The 13,784-nt window shown below is 51.1% G+C and overlaps 1 protein-coding gene across 1 annotated transcript; it reads left to right on the top strand.

Moving 5' to 3' along the window:
- Window positions 1–9,404: 9,404 nt before the first annotated feature.
- On the top strand, window positions 9,405–12,259 carry LOC136519735 (uncharacterized). Its single transcript, XM_066513108.1, has 3 exons — window positions 9,405–9,990; window positions 10,707–11,007; window positions 11,712–12,259. The coding sequence occupies exons 1-3, from the start codon at window positions 9,466–9,468 to the stop codon at window positions 11,756–11,758; spliced, it is 873 nt and encodes a 290-aa protein (XP_066369205.1). The 5' UTR covers window positions 9,405–9,465; the 3' UTR covers window positions 11,759–12,259.
- The last annotated feature ends 1,525 nt before the right edge of the window (window positions 12,260–13,784 follow it).

The raw sequence follows: 13,784 nt of genomic DNA, 5'->3' as shown, positions 1-13,784 counted from the left end.
CCGAGCGAAGTCTTTCTCCGGTCCGGTGCAGCTCGTCCCGCTCCCCGCACAGCCAGGAGATCACCTCGGCATCTTGGTTCGCCCTCTGCTGCAGGGCTGCGAACCTTTCCTACGCCTTCCGCCAGAGATCCCGCTCCATCTCCAGCTCATCTAGGACCTCGACGGCCCACTGACTGGCCTTGGCATCCTTCTGGAGCAGCTCATCCCGCTCCTTTCGGATCCTGGCGACTGCCTCCTCGTCTAGCTTCACCCTCACCAACAGGTCTTCAAACATCCCATGGATCTCCTCCACATCCTGATGCACCTCGGCCTCCCGCTGCTAGGTGGCAGCGAGCTATGCGCCCACATCTCCTCGCAGCCGGGCCTCCTCGGTAAGGCGGCCCCTTTCCGCTTTTTGCTCACGGAGGAACCAGGATTTGTTCCGGCTACGAGCAACAATACACTGAAAAGAGGACCGGTATAAAAAATACAAAAACACAAGAATACGTGAAGAAAGAAGAAAACGAGGGAGAATATTAAGTGGGTACCCGGCTAGTAGGAATGAGGACTTCACATAGAACATCACTGGCCTGGCTCAAGGCATCCATCATAGCCAAGAACCCGATGTCAAGATTCTCCCGCTCCATGCTCTCGGTAGCATCATCAAGCGAGAAAAGAGCCGACGTTGGGTCCTCAGTGGCCATCCACTAGAGCGGCGGCTCACCCCACATGGGGGAACGGCTGCCCCCCCAACAACAGGGTCGAGGGCGACCTCCTGCTGATCCTCTCCACCACCACCACGACGCTCGGAGATCCTCCGGCCATGTCCTCCTCCATCTGGCCCGCCTCGGGCGCCATAGCCTGGGCCGCAGGTGGCGCGGATTGCGCCACCCCCTTGGATGCCACCATGGCAACATCCAACCCTGCCGAGCTTGTCGCGGTCGCGGTCACGGTCACCTCCGCCCGGGCCTCCGATGGCATGGACTACACCGCTCCCTCGGTCGCCACCACGGCTGCGTCCGACTGCGCCTGGCTCGTCAGGGTTGGGGGCAATCCGGCCGCGTCCTCCTCCATCTGGCCCGCGTTGGGCGTCGGCGCCTGGGCCGCCGGAGGCACGGATTGAGCCACCCCCTTAGACGCTGCCTGCTCGGCGACCACCGAGGGCATGGGCGCCTCCATGGGTGCCGTCGGATCGGCCAACAAGGTCGTAGCATCAGCGCCGCTCCTACCCAAAATAGGGGCGATGTCGGGCAGCACTGCCCGTCCTGCCTGAAGGGCAAGGCTCTTCTTGGGCGCCAGCCCCAGAGAGCGACCCCGCCGCAAGAATCTACAAGAGGGAAAAAGGCATAACGTCGAAAGAGAAGAATAAAAAGGGGAAAAATAGAGGAATCAGTGGTCTACTATGATGCCTTGGGGTGGCAGGAATGTTTTAGGGATGAACCCCTAGACCCCTGCCCCAACTCGTCTAGGTGGGACCGCTTCAAGCTTGCCCCCTGCTCTTGGGCAGGGGGCTCGCCTCCCTTATCTTCGAGGGCGTGGCGACGGAGCCGCCCCCCTCCGTCGATGCCTCGGGCGTGGCGGCAGATCCGCCCCCTCCCATCCACCGATCCTTCGGCGGCACCCTAGGTGGGGCGGTAGATTCTTCGGCTCCCACCGGCCCTGCGGATGGGCTGATGGTTCGGCCCACCTCCACCGATCTCAAGGACTCGCTTCCCTCCGCATGGAATGGGAAGGGTCCCTGCATGGATCGTTGGGTGTTTGTCAGCATATCCTCATCCACCAGGATGTCCCAATCCACTCCAGCGGCTACCTCATTCGTCATCACTACCTGTCTCCTCTCCTCGATCACGTGCTTGCCGCTTCCATAACAGCTTCTTCTTCCTAAGCTCCCTCGACCTTTTGTCCCACTCAGCTACGATATGGTTCACTTTCACCAGGGTCTGATCCTTCTATAATGGAGCCAGGCTATCCTTAAAGAATAGTCCCCCTGGCTGGTCCCGCCATCCCCAGGGTCAGCTTCAAGGGATCGGAAATTCAAGTGAAAAAGGAGTACGGAGAAGGAAAACTTACGAAGTCAATAAACCCCGGTTCCGGTGGCATTGGGGGATGCCCCGGCACCGGGAACACGAAATCAAGGACAACACTAGCGCTGCCCTTCGAAGGCTCCATCGCCTCCTTGATGCGCTGCGCCACCTTGAACGGAGGCAGCGCCTTGTCGACGAGCACCGTCCCTTCGGACGGTGCTCCGGGCACCATCTGGTGCAGGGGAAGCACGCACGCCATCAGCGGCGCCACCCTCCTCGAATATTAGGCGCCGATGATCCCCAAATCTTTCACGCCCCTGTTCTTCAACGTTTGGAGGGCAGCGAGAAGGTCATTGATGTTCTTCTTCTCCTTGATCGGAACACCCCACCTCCATGACCCCGGGGCCTCCTTGATGACGCACTCGGAGAAGACTAGCAAGGGGGCAGCGGCGTCATCCTTGACGTAGAACCATTGCGAATGCCACCCCTTGTTGGAGGTGGACAGACGCATTAACAGGTAGGCATCTGCTCGGTTGTTGCGGAGGTGAATGCCAACGCATCCCACCAGCGGGGGTAGCTCCTGCTTCCCGACCCACCTCATCAGAAGGTTGGCGGCAAAGATATGCTGCCACAGGTCGAAGTGGGGATCAATCCCCAATAACCCCTCACACAGGGTGATGAACACCGCAATGTGCTGGATCCCATTGGGGGTAAGGTGCTGCAGCTCCACCAGGTAGTAATCCAATAGCCCCTGAAAGAACGGGTGAGCAGGTATGGTGAATCCCCGCTCATGGAAGTGAGCGAAGGACACGACATACCCTTCGGGCGGCAACATCTCATCCTCATCACCGGGCAGCCGTCACTCCTCGATGGCAGTCAATGGGTGAAGGAGGCCATGGCGAACGAGGCCCTCCAGGCACTGAGGGGTGATGCTGGATCTGCCCCATGGCTCCATTGAAACGATTGGGAGGCGGTGGACGCGAGTTCAACGGTGGATGCGATGCGGATGCGAGCTTAACGGTAGCCGCAATGCGAGTACGGGAGGCTCTGGCAATTAGTGGCGGAGGTTGATGATGCGAAGGCGAAAAGGCAAAGTACGGAACCCTGGGGGCAAACCCTGTGGTTTTATAGGGCAACAGATGCGAGAAGGGCAACCGTCCACCTCGATCTCTGAGCCTGCCACGACACACCACCGCATCATGCCGCGGGATACGCGCCAGCGATCCCTATCCTTTCCCACCAAAATCGTGCCGGACGGTTTGTCTTCCCGAGCGGATCAGACTCTTTTCCCATAGAGGGGACATAGGTCACAAGATTTCCCCTCCAGCCTATATGGGCCTAGAAAGCCCAAGGGGTGGCCCAACAGTCTCGATGGCCATCCCAACGAGGGACAGGACCGCGAGTGACTAAGACATAGGTACGCGAGCATCAGTAGGGCCTCGTTCCACGGTCGAGCCCCAGCCAGGCAGACCCTGGACGAAATCCCCACGAACGAGATACCAGGGTTCCCTTAAAACTTTCCAGTTGACAAAAAACCAAGTCTCATAGCCTTACCCGCGAAGTCCGAAACACCCCCAGGCGATTCTACCCAAATCACCCAGGGGCTCGGGGGCTACACCCATCGGGTGCGCTCGCGCGCACCCTTTGGCGAACCGAAACACCCCTAGGCGATTCTACCCGAATCACCCGGGGGCTCGAGGGCTACACCCATCGGGTGCGCTTGCGCGCACCCTCTGGCGAACCGAAACACCCCCGGGCGATTCTACCTGAATCACCCAGGGGCTCGGGGGGCTACACCCATCGGGTGCGCTCGCCCGCACCCTCTGGCGAACCAAAACACCCCCCGGGCGATTCTGCCCGAATCACCTAGGGGCTCGGGGGCTACACCCATCGGGTGCGCTCGCGTGCACCCTCTGGCGAACCAAAACACCCCCCGAGCGATTCTGCCTGAATCACTTGGGGGCTCGGGGGCTACTGTCAGGGACCTAATACTGGGGTACCTAATGAGGTGGAACTAATGACCATCGAACATTGACACTTCCGATCAGACGGGAACGCAACTGCGTTTCTTGTCCGAACGACGGAACACTGGTTCCGCCTCACCCGACCTCAGAGGGCTGGCTCTGCCTCACCCGACCTCCGAGGGCTAGGCTCCGCCTCGCCCGACCCCCAAGGGCCAGCTCCACCTCGCCCGACGTCCGAGGGTAGGCTCCGCCTCACCCGACGGCTGAGGACAGGCTCCGCCTTGCCCGACGGCCGGGGGCAGAGTCCGCCTCGCCCGACGATTACACCCTGCTCCTTCATAATGACAAGCACAAGGTATGACATGACATTCAAGTCAACCATGATATCAAGGGCCATGCCCTGTGCGCCTACAAGAAGGTACCATCAGGATATGATGGGACGGGCGCTTTAGGTCCTTTCCGACATAACAGTGCCCGAATAGTGTTGTAGGTGCCGACTTTTATCCCACAGTGTAGTAGGCATCGCCTTCAGTCCTCGGGCGTGGATACTAACACAAACATACGACAACCATTACGGTCCAAGATAGAAGTCACATCATCTACAGTGATGGACGTATGGTCACTTCCTCCGTTACTCCTCGAGGGGTCACAGCGTGGCTCTCCGGCGCGCTGCACCATCCGCCGGCATAGGATGGGACGCACCCACTTGCTGAATAAGGTCAGGGCATGGCCTACGAAGATCAGCGAACACGCCACCTCTGACACGGTCTGCCATGTTAAGCAGGGCAGGCACAGGGAAAAAGGAAGACCTTCGATACCTTTGGTATTTTTCTCTTTCTCCGATCTGTAACCCCTACCCCCCCTTTGTCTATAAAAGGAAGGGTAGGGCCCCCACCAAAGGGACAGACACGGGACAGATAGCTTCAACACACACGACACTTCACACATGGCTGAGCAGCTACCAAGCTCTCGACGGCCTTTTCGATCATTCCATCAGAGACTTGGGACTCGTCCCTCTCTCGACCGTTTGTACCCCCTACTATGAACCATTTTCGGTACTAATAACATGAGTAGCAGTAGACTGGACATAGGGACGTTCAGCCCGAACCAGTATAAACCTCGTGTCCTTTAGTGCACCATCCAGGCCTAACGCGCAACAATCATAAATTTACTAGCCGGTGTTTGTTTGAAACACCGACAAAGCCCTTCCACACCTACAGAACCCAAGTGAAACTTGTCCTAGCTTGCTGCATTTTGCATAACTAGATTTTATCCTTTGGCATTGATGAAGTTGGGCCAACTAAGGAGTCTTGGACAGCCAACCCCCATGTTGTGTTAGGGAACCAACCTGTTAATCATCTGCAGTCACATGACAATAGTGGGATGGTAGCTTTGAGGGATGCTATCTCTATCAGCATGTGGGACAATAGGGGCACTACTAGGACTTGAACCACATTTATGTAATAACTTTGTATATTTCAGGCTGCCTTTGTATGGAACTAATGAACTGTGTGTATGACTATTTATGTATTTCATGGACAATGCTGAGACTAATGGCTTCCATTCTCCTATCTTGTTGGTTTTTTATTGAATGCTAGTTATGTGCTGGTCATGGTGTATGTGTTAGTTAAATGTTACCTTGTTGCACTACTTAGGATGGCTTCTGTCAATGTTAATGGTGCTGGTGGTGTTGCTGGTGAGGGGTTTGTGACTGCTGCCTCACTGCTGCCTAGAGTTGGGATGGCTATTGCTGGTGCCCCTGCTGGTGCCAATGTGCAACCCTTGCCTGCTGCTGGTGGCAATGGGGATGGTGCTACTGCCAATGCTGGTGGTGTTAGGGCACCTATGAGGTGGACTAACAACACTAGTGGCTTTGTGCTGCGTAGGATGAGGCAGCTCATCCAATCTGGTGCTAGGGCAGACAAGGGCTTCAAAGAGAAGGACATTAGCCAGGTAGCTAAGGCCTTGAGAGAGTACTCTGGTGAGGAGGTGACTGCCACTCAGGTGTACAACCACCTTAGGAAGTGGAGGCAGAGGTGGGGGAGGGTGTCCAAGTTGAAGGACCTCAGTGGGGCAGTTTGGGATGATGACACCAAGGCCATCATGCTGGACCAGGACCACTATGCTGGTCATGTTAAGGTACAAAATTTGCATTTTGTACTTCATTTTTTTTACTGTTTTCTTATTTTTTGATTACTAAGTTTGATTACTAACCTTTCTTCTATGGTTTTGTGGTTGTAGGACCATCCCAAGGATGTTGAGTACCTGAACACCCCTATCAGGTTCTATGATGAGATGGAGACCATCTTTGGCAGCACTACAACTACCGGGAGGTTTGCTGTTGGCTCAAATGAGCCCCTGAGGGTGAACAGCAACACCACTGACACTGTAGCAGGCAAGATGGAGGGCACATTTGGGCACCAGCTAGGGTATGAGAAGTCTGACCTTGGTGAGAGCAGCAAGGCCACTGAGCTTAACAACTCTGCAATGGGTGGGAAGAGGAAGAGGTCTTGCTTTAGTGAGGATGAGATGCTGCTCATGACCAACATGACTGATGCAGTGAACAATGTGGCCAATGCTTTGAGGGAGACTGGGCCTGCTCATGTTGATGCTGATCTCTACCATGCTGTGATGGACATGCTTGGGTTCACAGAGAAGGCCTTGATTGTGGCATTCAGCCACCTTCTGGACAACAAGGCACTACTGGTAAGTTTTTGTCATCATTTGTTGTTTTGCTTCTGGTTCATGGTTTGAAACACCATGGGATACGTCTATTCCCAATTAACTTCATGATATGCTATTCTCATGCTGCTAGCTAAGGATGGGCGTGTCCCATGCTATGCAACCATTGACCATTGGATTTGTTAACTGGGTTGTGAAGGTGGGGATTTGGGAAAGGCCTATGATGATGAAATAGTATGATGTGGTGGCACTATCTTCTTCTTGATTCTGTTGTTCTTGGTTCTTCCTTCTAAGCTGCAGCCCTGGGTGTTTGTTGGCTGCTAACTGCTATGTCTAGGCAAACAAACACTCCGTTTTGGTATTGTCCAGTGCTTGAGTTTGTATTGTCCAGTGCTTGAGTTGTATTGCCCAGTGCTTGAGTTTGTATTGTCCAGTGCTTGAGTTTTATTGCCCAGTGCTTGATTCTTTGCTGCCTTGATCTTTTTCTGACTTCATCAGTGCCACCTATGATTCTATAACAATGATATATGAATTTCAATATATCTGAGGCCAACATTGATCTTTGCCAATGATGTGTTCCATGTTGGATGGATTATGATGCAGGCCATAAACTTTGCTTCTTGCGTCTTCTCTTGTTGCATAAACCAAATTATAGTTTGGTTAAACATCTGGAGAAGGCACAGGAAGTGAAATGGTGGTATGTGATAATCAACCACATGACTGAGGCCTGTAATACACTGCTGTCAATGATGTTTACATTACTTTGCTCATTTTCTTTAATCTCTAAAGTAAACTGAGGCAACTTCCATTTTGCAGATCTGAGATGAGTCCATGGTATGTGGTTTTCAATGGCCATAAGCATGGAGTTTACTCCAATTGGGCTGAGTGCCATGACTAGGTGAATCGGTTCCTTGGTAATTCATATAAGAAGTACTACTCCTATGCCGATGCCCAGGCTACATTCAACTCAAGAAACAACTCAAACCATCTCTTGTGTGGTGCTGATGACTTGCCCTCTCCTAATCCAGCCCCTCCTCCATCTTTGTCACTCAAGAATATATTACTTGTTCTACTGCTAGTCTGTGTGGTTTACTTGTGGATGAAGCTCAGCTTATGAACTGGTTATATTCATCTGTGTTTGAACTTGACAATTTGGGGCTTAGGTAGCTGCTAATGTAATGGTATACTTGTGGTGTTAATGTTGAGTTTGAACTTGTCAATTTGGGGCTGTTCATTGATGCTGCAAGGGCTGTTGCTGCCGCTGCTGGTGGTTGCCGGCAGTTGCTGGCGCACCAGCAGCCGTCCAGGCAAACAAACACCTTCCCACTTGGGAAGTTGATGGTAATTGGAAAAATCTGCCAGTTGAGCCACGCAAACAAACAACTTCCCACCTCCAATCACTTCCTAAATGGGCCAAAGAAACAAACAGGGGCAGTTGCGCTAGTTTGGCCTGCCTTGGGCTGGCCTGGCTGGGGTGGGAAGGACGGGCCACCCTTGGCCAGGGTAACAAACACGCCCGAAAATATTGTGCCGAGACTGTTCGTCTGTTTCACACAACTCCTCTAAAAACACTAGGGGGTGTTTGGTTGCCCCTCCTAAATTTTAGTCGATGTCCCATCGAATGTTTGGACACATGCATGGAGTATTAAATATAGACTAATTACGAAACTAATTATATAGTTTGTGACTAATTTGCGAGACGAATCTTTTGAGCCTAATTAGTCCATGATTTGACAATGTTTTGCTACAGTAAACATATGCTAATGACGGATTAATTAGGCTTAAAAAATCGTCTCGTGGAGTACTGACGGATTATGTAATTTGTTTTTTTATTAGTATCCAAACACCCCATGCAACATCCTCTCGATACACCTCCTAAATGTGCCAGTCAACTGCACAAAGTGCTGCCACCAGTAAACCCTTACATTGCTGTTCCCTTGATCTGCAGTCTCTGCAGAACTGCTAAACAAGCAACGGGCCCAACAACAATCTCGACGGCTGGATCAGTCGAAGCCACAGGAATACCGGAGATCACGCGTCACACGTCACCACATCGCTGTTGAAGTCCCAGCGTACGCCGCCTGTGTTGGCACGCCGGCGTGCGTCGATCCGGTCCTATCTCGTGGTAGACGTCCATGGCCTCGTCCGTCGCGTCGTGTTGAGTGACTCGCCGTGCAGGCCAGCAGTCCAGCAGTCCAGCACGATGCCTCGGCGGCCTTGCCCTTGGGGTCTTACCCGTCCGGCCGTCCCTATGTCTTCTGCCGTGGAGGTGGATCGGAGAGTGGACGGGGCCTCGCGTTCGCCAAGCGAGACGAGCCATCGGAGTGCGCCACGGAACCAGTTTCAGAGTTCAGGAATTGTCCTTTCAGGCTTTCAGCTTCAGAAACTCACGGGTGGGTGAAGTAGCTCTCCTTGCTGATCCTGACGCCCGGGCTCATGATGCCGTCGCCATGGGTCGGTCTCACCAAAATTCGCAGCAGCAGCCGAGGCCTACTCGCCAGCTGGCGACTGGATTAGTGGGACCGCGGGCTGGCCGCCTCGTATGGGCCCAGCAATGGCCCCACACGTCAGTCGAAGGAGACACTAGCGCAACCGACCTACGCTTGCGAGTCCAGAACTTGAAAAGCCCCGCCTCCGCCTCGGCGTGGCGCCCCCAAACGCAACCGTCCCGTTCCATTCCAACGAACACCTGCTCTGCTCTCGCCTTCCCCTTCCCAATCCCCTCCACGCAACAGCCCGCCGGTCGTCCCTCGTCGCAGTCGCCGTCGCCGCGCCACACCACCACCACCACCACCCGGCGTCCGCCGCGATCGACGATGGAGCTCTTCCCGAACGGGGGCTTCGTGCGGCTGCGGAGCCGCGGGCGGGACAAGTACGTGCACGCCGACGAGGACGCGCGCGGGGTCTCGCTGCGCCCGCTCGGCGCCGCGCCGTCCGTGAACGCGGTGTGGAAGGCGGAGCACTGGCCCGTCGAAGGAGGGGACGCCTTCTTCCTCCTCCAGGGCGCCGCCTACGGCCGGTACCTCGCCGTCTCGCAGTCGTACAGGCCGGACGCGCCGCCGGGCCACCGCGGCGTCCGCGCCGTCCAGCGCGACTACAACTCGCCGCACCTGGAGGCTCCCTTCGTGTGGATGCCCCATAGGGTGGAACCCGGCCAGAACTACGTCCGCTTGCACAACGACCACCGCTGCCTCCGCGCCAACGGCAGGCACCGCTACTGGAACAACGTCGTCACCGTCGATGCCAGGAACGGCAGCCGGACCACGATGATGCAGTGGAGGGTCGAGGCCATCCCACTGAGCCCGGAGCCGCTACCCCTTCCGCCTCCACCTCAACCTCCGGTGAGTTCGCTGTCCTTTCCCCTTTCAACTGCTCGCGTTCATCCCGTGAACGGGTTACTTGATTCTTGCGACACCTTCCAAGCATGGATGTTTCTTCTTCGCGTCGCTTTTCGCAACAACAGCTGCCCAATCTGATTATTGCATTCTCCTGGCCGCAATCCTTGCGTTTGTTCTTTCCAAAGTCTGAACTTAATAGAACTCTTCACTTCTTCCGAAACAAGACTGAACCTGCTAATTCTTCCTGATGAAATTTGGGCGATCAGTCTCTCGAAAGCTCTAATTCGGTATCCCACGCTCCTAGCAAGCTCTAGTAACGGTTTCTTGTATTCCCGAGCCTCTGCATTTGGTGTTCTTTAGGATGCAATTATTGATCACATTAATCCTCCCATTTCCTACCATTTATCCAGAAATTGTTGTCTGTTCTAGATTGTGGTCACTTCACGAATTGCTGTGTCATCGTTAATCTGCATCAGATCATGTTAGTACGTCCTGAACTCATATGTGTCAAGTCTTAGTTGAAGCAACCGTTGGAGTTCTTTGTCATGATGTGTACTAGAGGGGTTTGAGTGATTTGGTCTTGGTCTCACAATGATATATTTTTTTTTTCTGATATTTATGAGAAATTTGTAAAGAATTTTATCTCTGAATATTTCTTTCTCAGTACAATGTGTTTTCAGACATGTTCAGTATTAAACACAAGTGTTCCATTGCAACAGATTCATGTAAGCCGTGGCCTGTTCAAGCGGTGGGCCAAGGTGCATCCGTATCCGGGGCGGATGATCCAGCATGTGCGGATGAGCGATGATGGGAGCATTATTCATGACAACTGGCCTGAATTCAGCTTCTACGGCTACTCCGTGTCCAACCTGAGGACCGAGGTGGCGGCCCGTCAGGATGACGAGAACATCACCTTGTGCGTGCGGGCCGGCATGTATGGGCTCGTAATCCCGCTTATCACAGACCTGCCTAATAACGTAGATACCATGGACATCATCGTGATCACCACCGGATCACCAGGTGAGAACTGTGCAACTTTCGCAGTAGTGTGCAGCACTTTATGTGCTTCTTACGATTTCAGCATGTGCGATGTTTAATGTTTTCAGCGGTAATGCCAGTGTGGATTGCAATGCAACATAGCCCATAGCTTACGGTAGTTCTATAGCTCTGATTTTTTTTTGAGGGATCAGCAGAACTAGTTCAGAACTAGACTCTGCTTTTGTTTTGTACTGTTCTGAATTTGTTATGCAAAGAGATCAGTAAAAAATATTTGCATGATAGACTTTGAGTAGATCATAATGTCATACGGACAACAGGAAATGTTACTTGCCTGTTCCTTAGCCCAGTTGTTCAGAGAAATTTTGTAGTTTTTCATAGTTGCTGCCTGTGCTACCCTCTCCTTGATTTTTCTGTTTTTTTAACACTTCACTCAAGTTGTGCTTGAGGTAATGGTCTACTTTGTTTGGTGAGAATTGCATTTCATACCATGGTGGTCAGTTCAGAAATTCAGTTGTTCCAATAATCTCCCCCAGTTCGGATACATTCAGTTGTTTTGCTTGATAGCCAATAGTGTTTTTTCTTATAAATAGCCAATAGTTGTCAATCTGGGGCTGACTGTCTACTATTATCTATTCTTTCCACTCTTGATTAGGTCTCGCTGCTGTAATACCCATGATATGATCCCTAATTATCTCATTGTTTTTCTTGTTCCCTTGCCAATTCAGCTTCTGAGATGTTAGAGTACCCACAGTTTGATGAGCCAGAACCGTAGAGGAGTACGGGAGTGGAGCTTCTAACAGTTTCATAATTCATCTCTTCGGATACAGAAAGCGTTTGCATTGCTGCCCCTGATATATACAGTGGCATGAGAATTGTTTGATATCTTTTGTTAAGATAGTTTCAGAGAATTGTTTAGATTGGATGCGACCCACTGACTGGATGCGGTTTGAGATGACATTTCAGTTTCAGAAACTTAAAAATGCTGAAAGCATTATGTGGAAGTTATAGTGAACGGCTTTGCAAGGAAACACTGTTTGTAGTTACCATCTTCATCTCTGCTGGGTGATGGCAGGATGTTGCTGATTTTACCTATACCTTGATCCTGAGTTCCTGACACATAAAAAAAATCATGGTTGCACCATTTCTGTGCTGAAGCTATAAACAGAACATCCTTGTCTTCTTTTCTTGATATTTTCAGCAAATGAGTGGAAGTTCAGTTTGGAGAATGGTCACTTTCCTGATGTGTATTGCTGCAAACGGATCACAAGATGTACTTTTCATCCCCTTCTGCCGAGTCCTTTGTTCAGCAGGCTCAGGTCCCCTGCACGATCAGGAGGATAAAACTCTGCTCCTGAACCTCCCTATTTCAAGTTTTTTTTTGGTTATATTACCAAATTTCTATCAGAGTTGTGGTCAGGTTGTTACAACTCTTCATTTCACGATTCAAAAAACTCACTAAAAATTGATCTTTCTCCTTGTTCGCTTACTGATGAAGTGATGCGAATGAGATCCTAGCCATTCTATTTCCCCCCCTCATTTGGCTACTTCTATAGCAGTTCTTTTTATTTCTTACTTACAGATCCGACTACCAGACAAGATCTCAAAACTGTTGCACAAAATAGAGATGAATGTGGAGATCCAAGACAATTGATCGTAATACATGACTTGGGCTCATTATTTCTTTTTCATATTTTATTTACCTAGTAGCAATTGATATAAAAATTTTCATTTTATGTACACATGACCTTCATGCTGGAACCATTGGCAATAACAGTGGAATGCAAATGTTTGAAAATGAAGCGTATGGACAATCTTCGACCATGGTTACTCCGTTTATCCAAGGCGGACATGCTAATGCCACTATGCCGATGTTTGCAAATGATGTGTATGGGCCATCTTCAAACATGTCAGCTCCTTTCATCCAAGGCGGACTTACTGGTCTTCTGCTTGGAGTTGAACAAGATGCCACATTGTCAAAATCTGCTAGAAAGTTACACTTCAATGAGTAGCCATTTTGGGTCACTGAATTGTATCTTTTTAAATACGGGTTGAATTAATAGCACTCTGTTTAAATTATTTTGGCACAGAAACATTCAATCATCAACGCTTTGGTGTTGTCAACACAGAGTTTGATTTTTTACACAAAAGGGAACATCTAGATGATTTGTGTTTGAGAGATTCTCACTGTTCGATTTCAAATATAGAAATATTTATTGAATAAAAGGTCATTGCAGACAGTGAGCTTATCCATTTCAATGAATTGCATCACGCAGCAGGTATGCATTAAAAAAAACATCCACGTGATATGCATTTGATATAACATGCTTCTATTCAGTATAACCATATATATTTCAAATATGAAAGCACATTGTACATATTACAATTGAGCCTGAGTTTACCACTACAAGCTCTCAGATTACAAAGCCTACAGTCATGAAACTACATTCCTATACAACCATATGCATAGGATTTTTATAAAATTCCAGGCCCAACCCCTGTTCCACTGGGCAGAGTGAGAGCGAATAGGTCTCGAGAAATTGTGATAGATTGATATGGGTACACGGAGTACATTATATAGGCAAGGATCAGGAAGGGTTTATAGAAACACCCAATCAACGGTGATCCTTGCCTAATCAATAATCATCTACCATAATCCCTAGAGGCCCATAGGCGCCTATTCTAACACGCCCCCGCAGTCGAATCGTCAGCCACTCTGCACGTTTAGACTGGACCTGAACTCCGTGAACACTGAAGAAGGCAGCCCTTTGGTGAAGATATCCGCATATTGTGAAGAAGTG

This window comes from Miscanthus floridulus, chromosome 18 (assembly GCF_019320115.1).
Source record: "Miscanthus floridulus cultivar M001 chromosome 18, ASM1932011v1, whole genome shotgun sequence".
NCBI classification, from domain to species: Eukaryota; Viridiplantae; Streptophyta; class Magnoliopsida; order Poales; family Poaceae; genus Miscanthus; species Miscanthus floridulus.
This window is presented reverse-complemented; position numbering and strand designations above follow the sequence as displayed.

Coding starts and splice junctions, on each gene's coding strand:
- LOC136519735 (XM_066513108.1), top strand. CDS start 9,466: ATGGAGCTCTTCCCGAACGGGGGCTTCGTGCGGCTGCGGAGCCGCGGG. Junction 9,991..10,706: donor CGCCTCCACCTCAACCTCCG/GTGAGTTCGCTG, acceptor CCATTGCAACAG/ATTCATGTAAGCCGTGGCCT. Junction 11,008..11,711: donor GATCACCACCGGATCACCAG/GTGAGAACTGTG, acceptor TTGCCAATTCAG/CTTCTGAGATGTTAGAGTAC.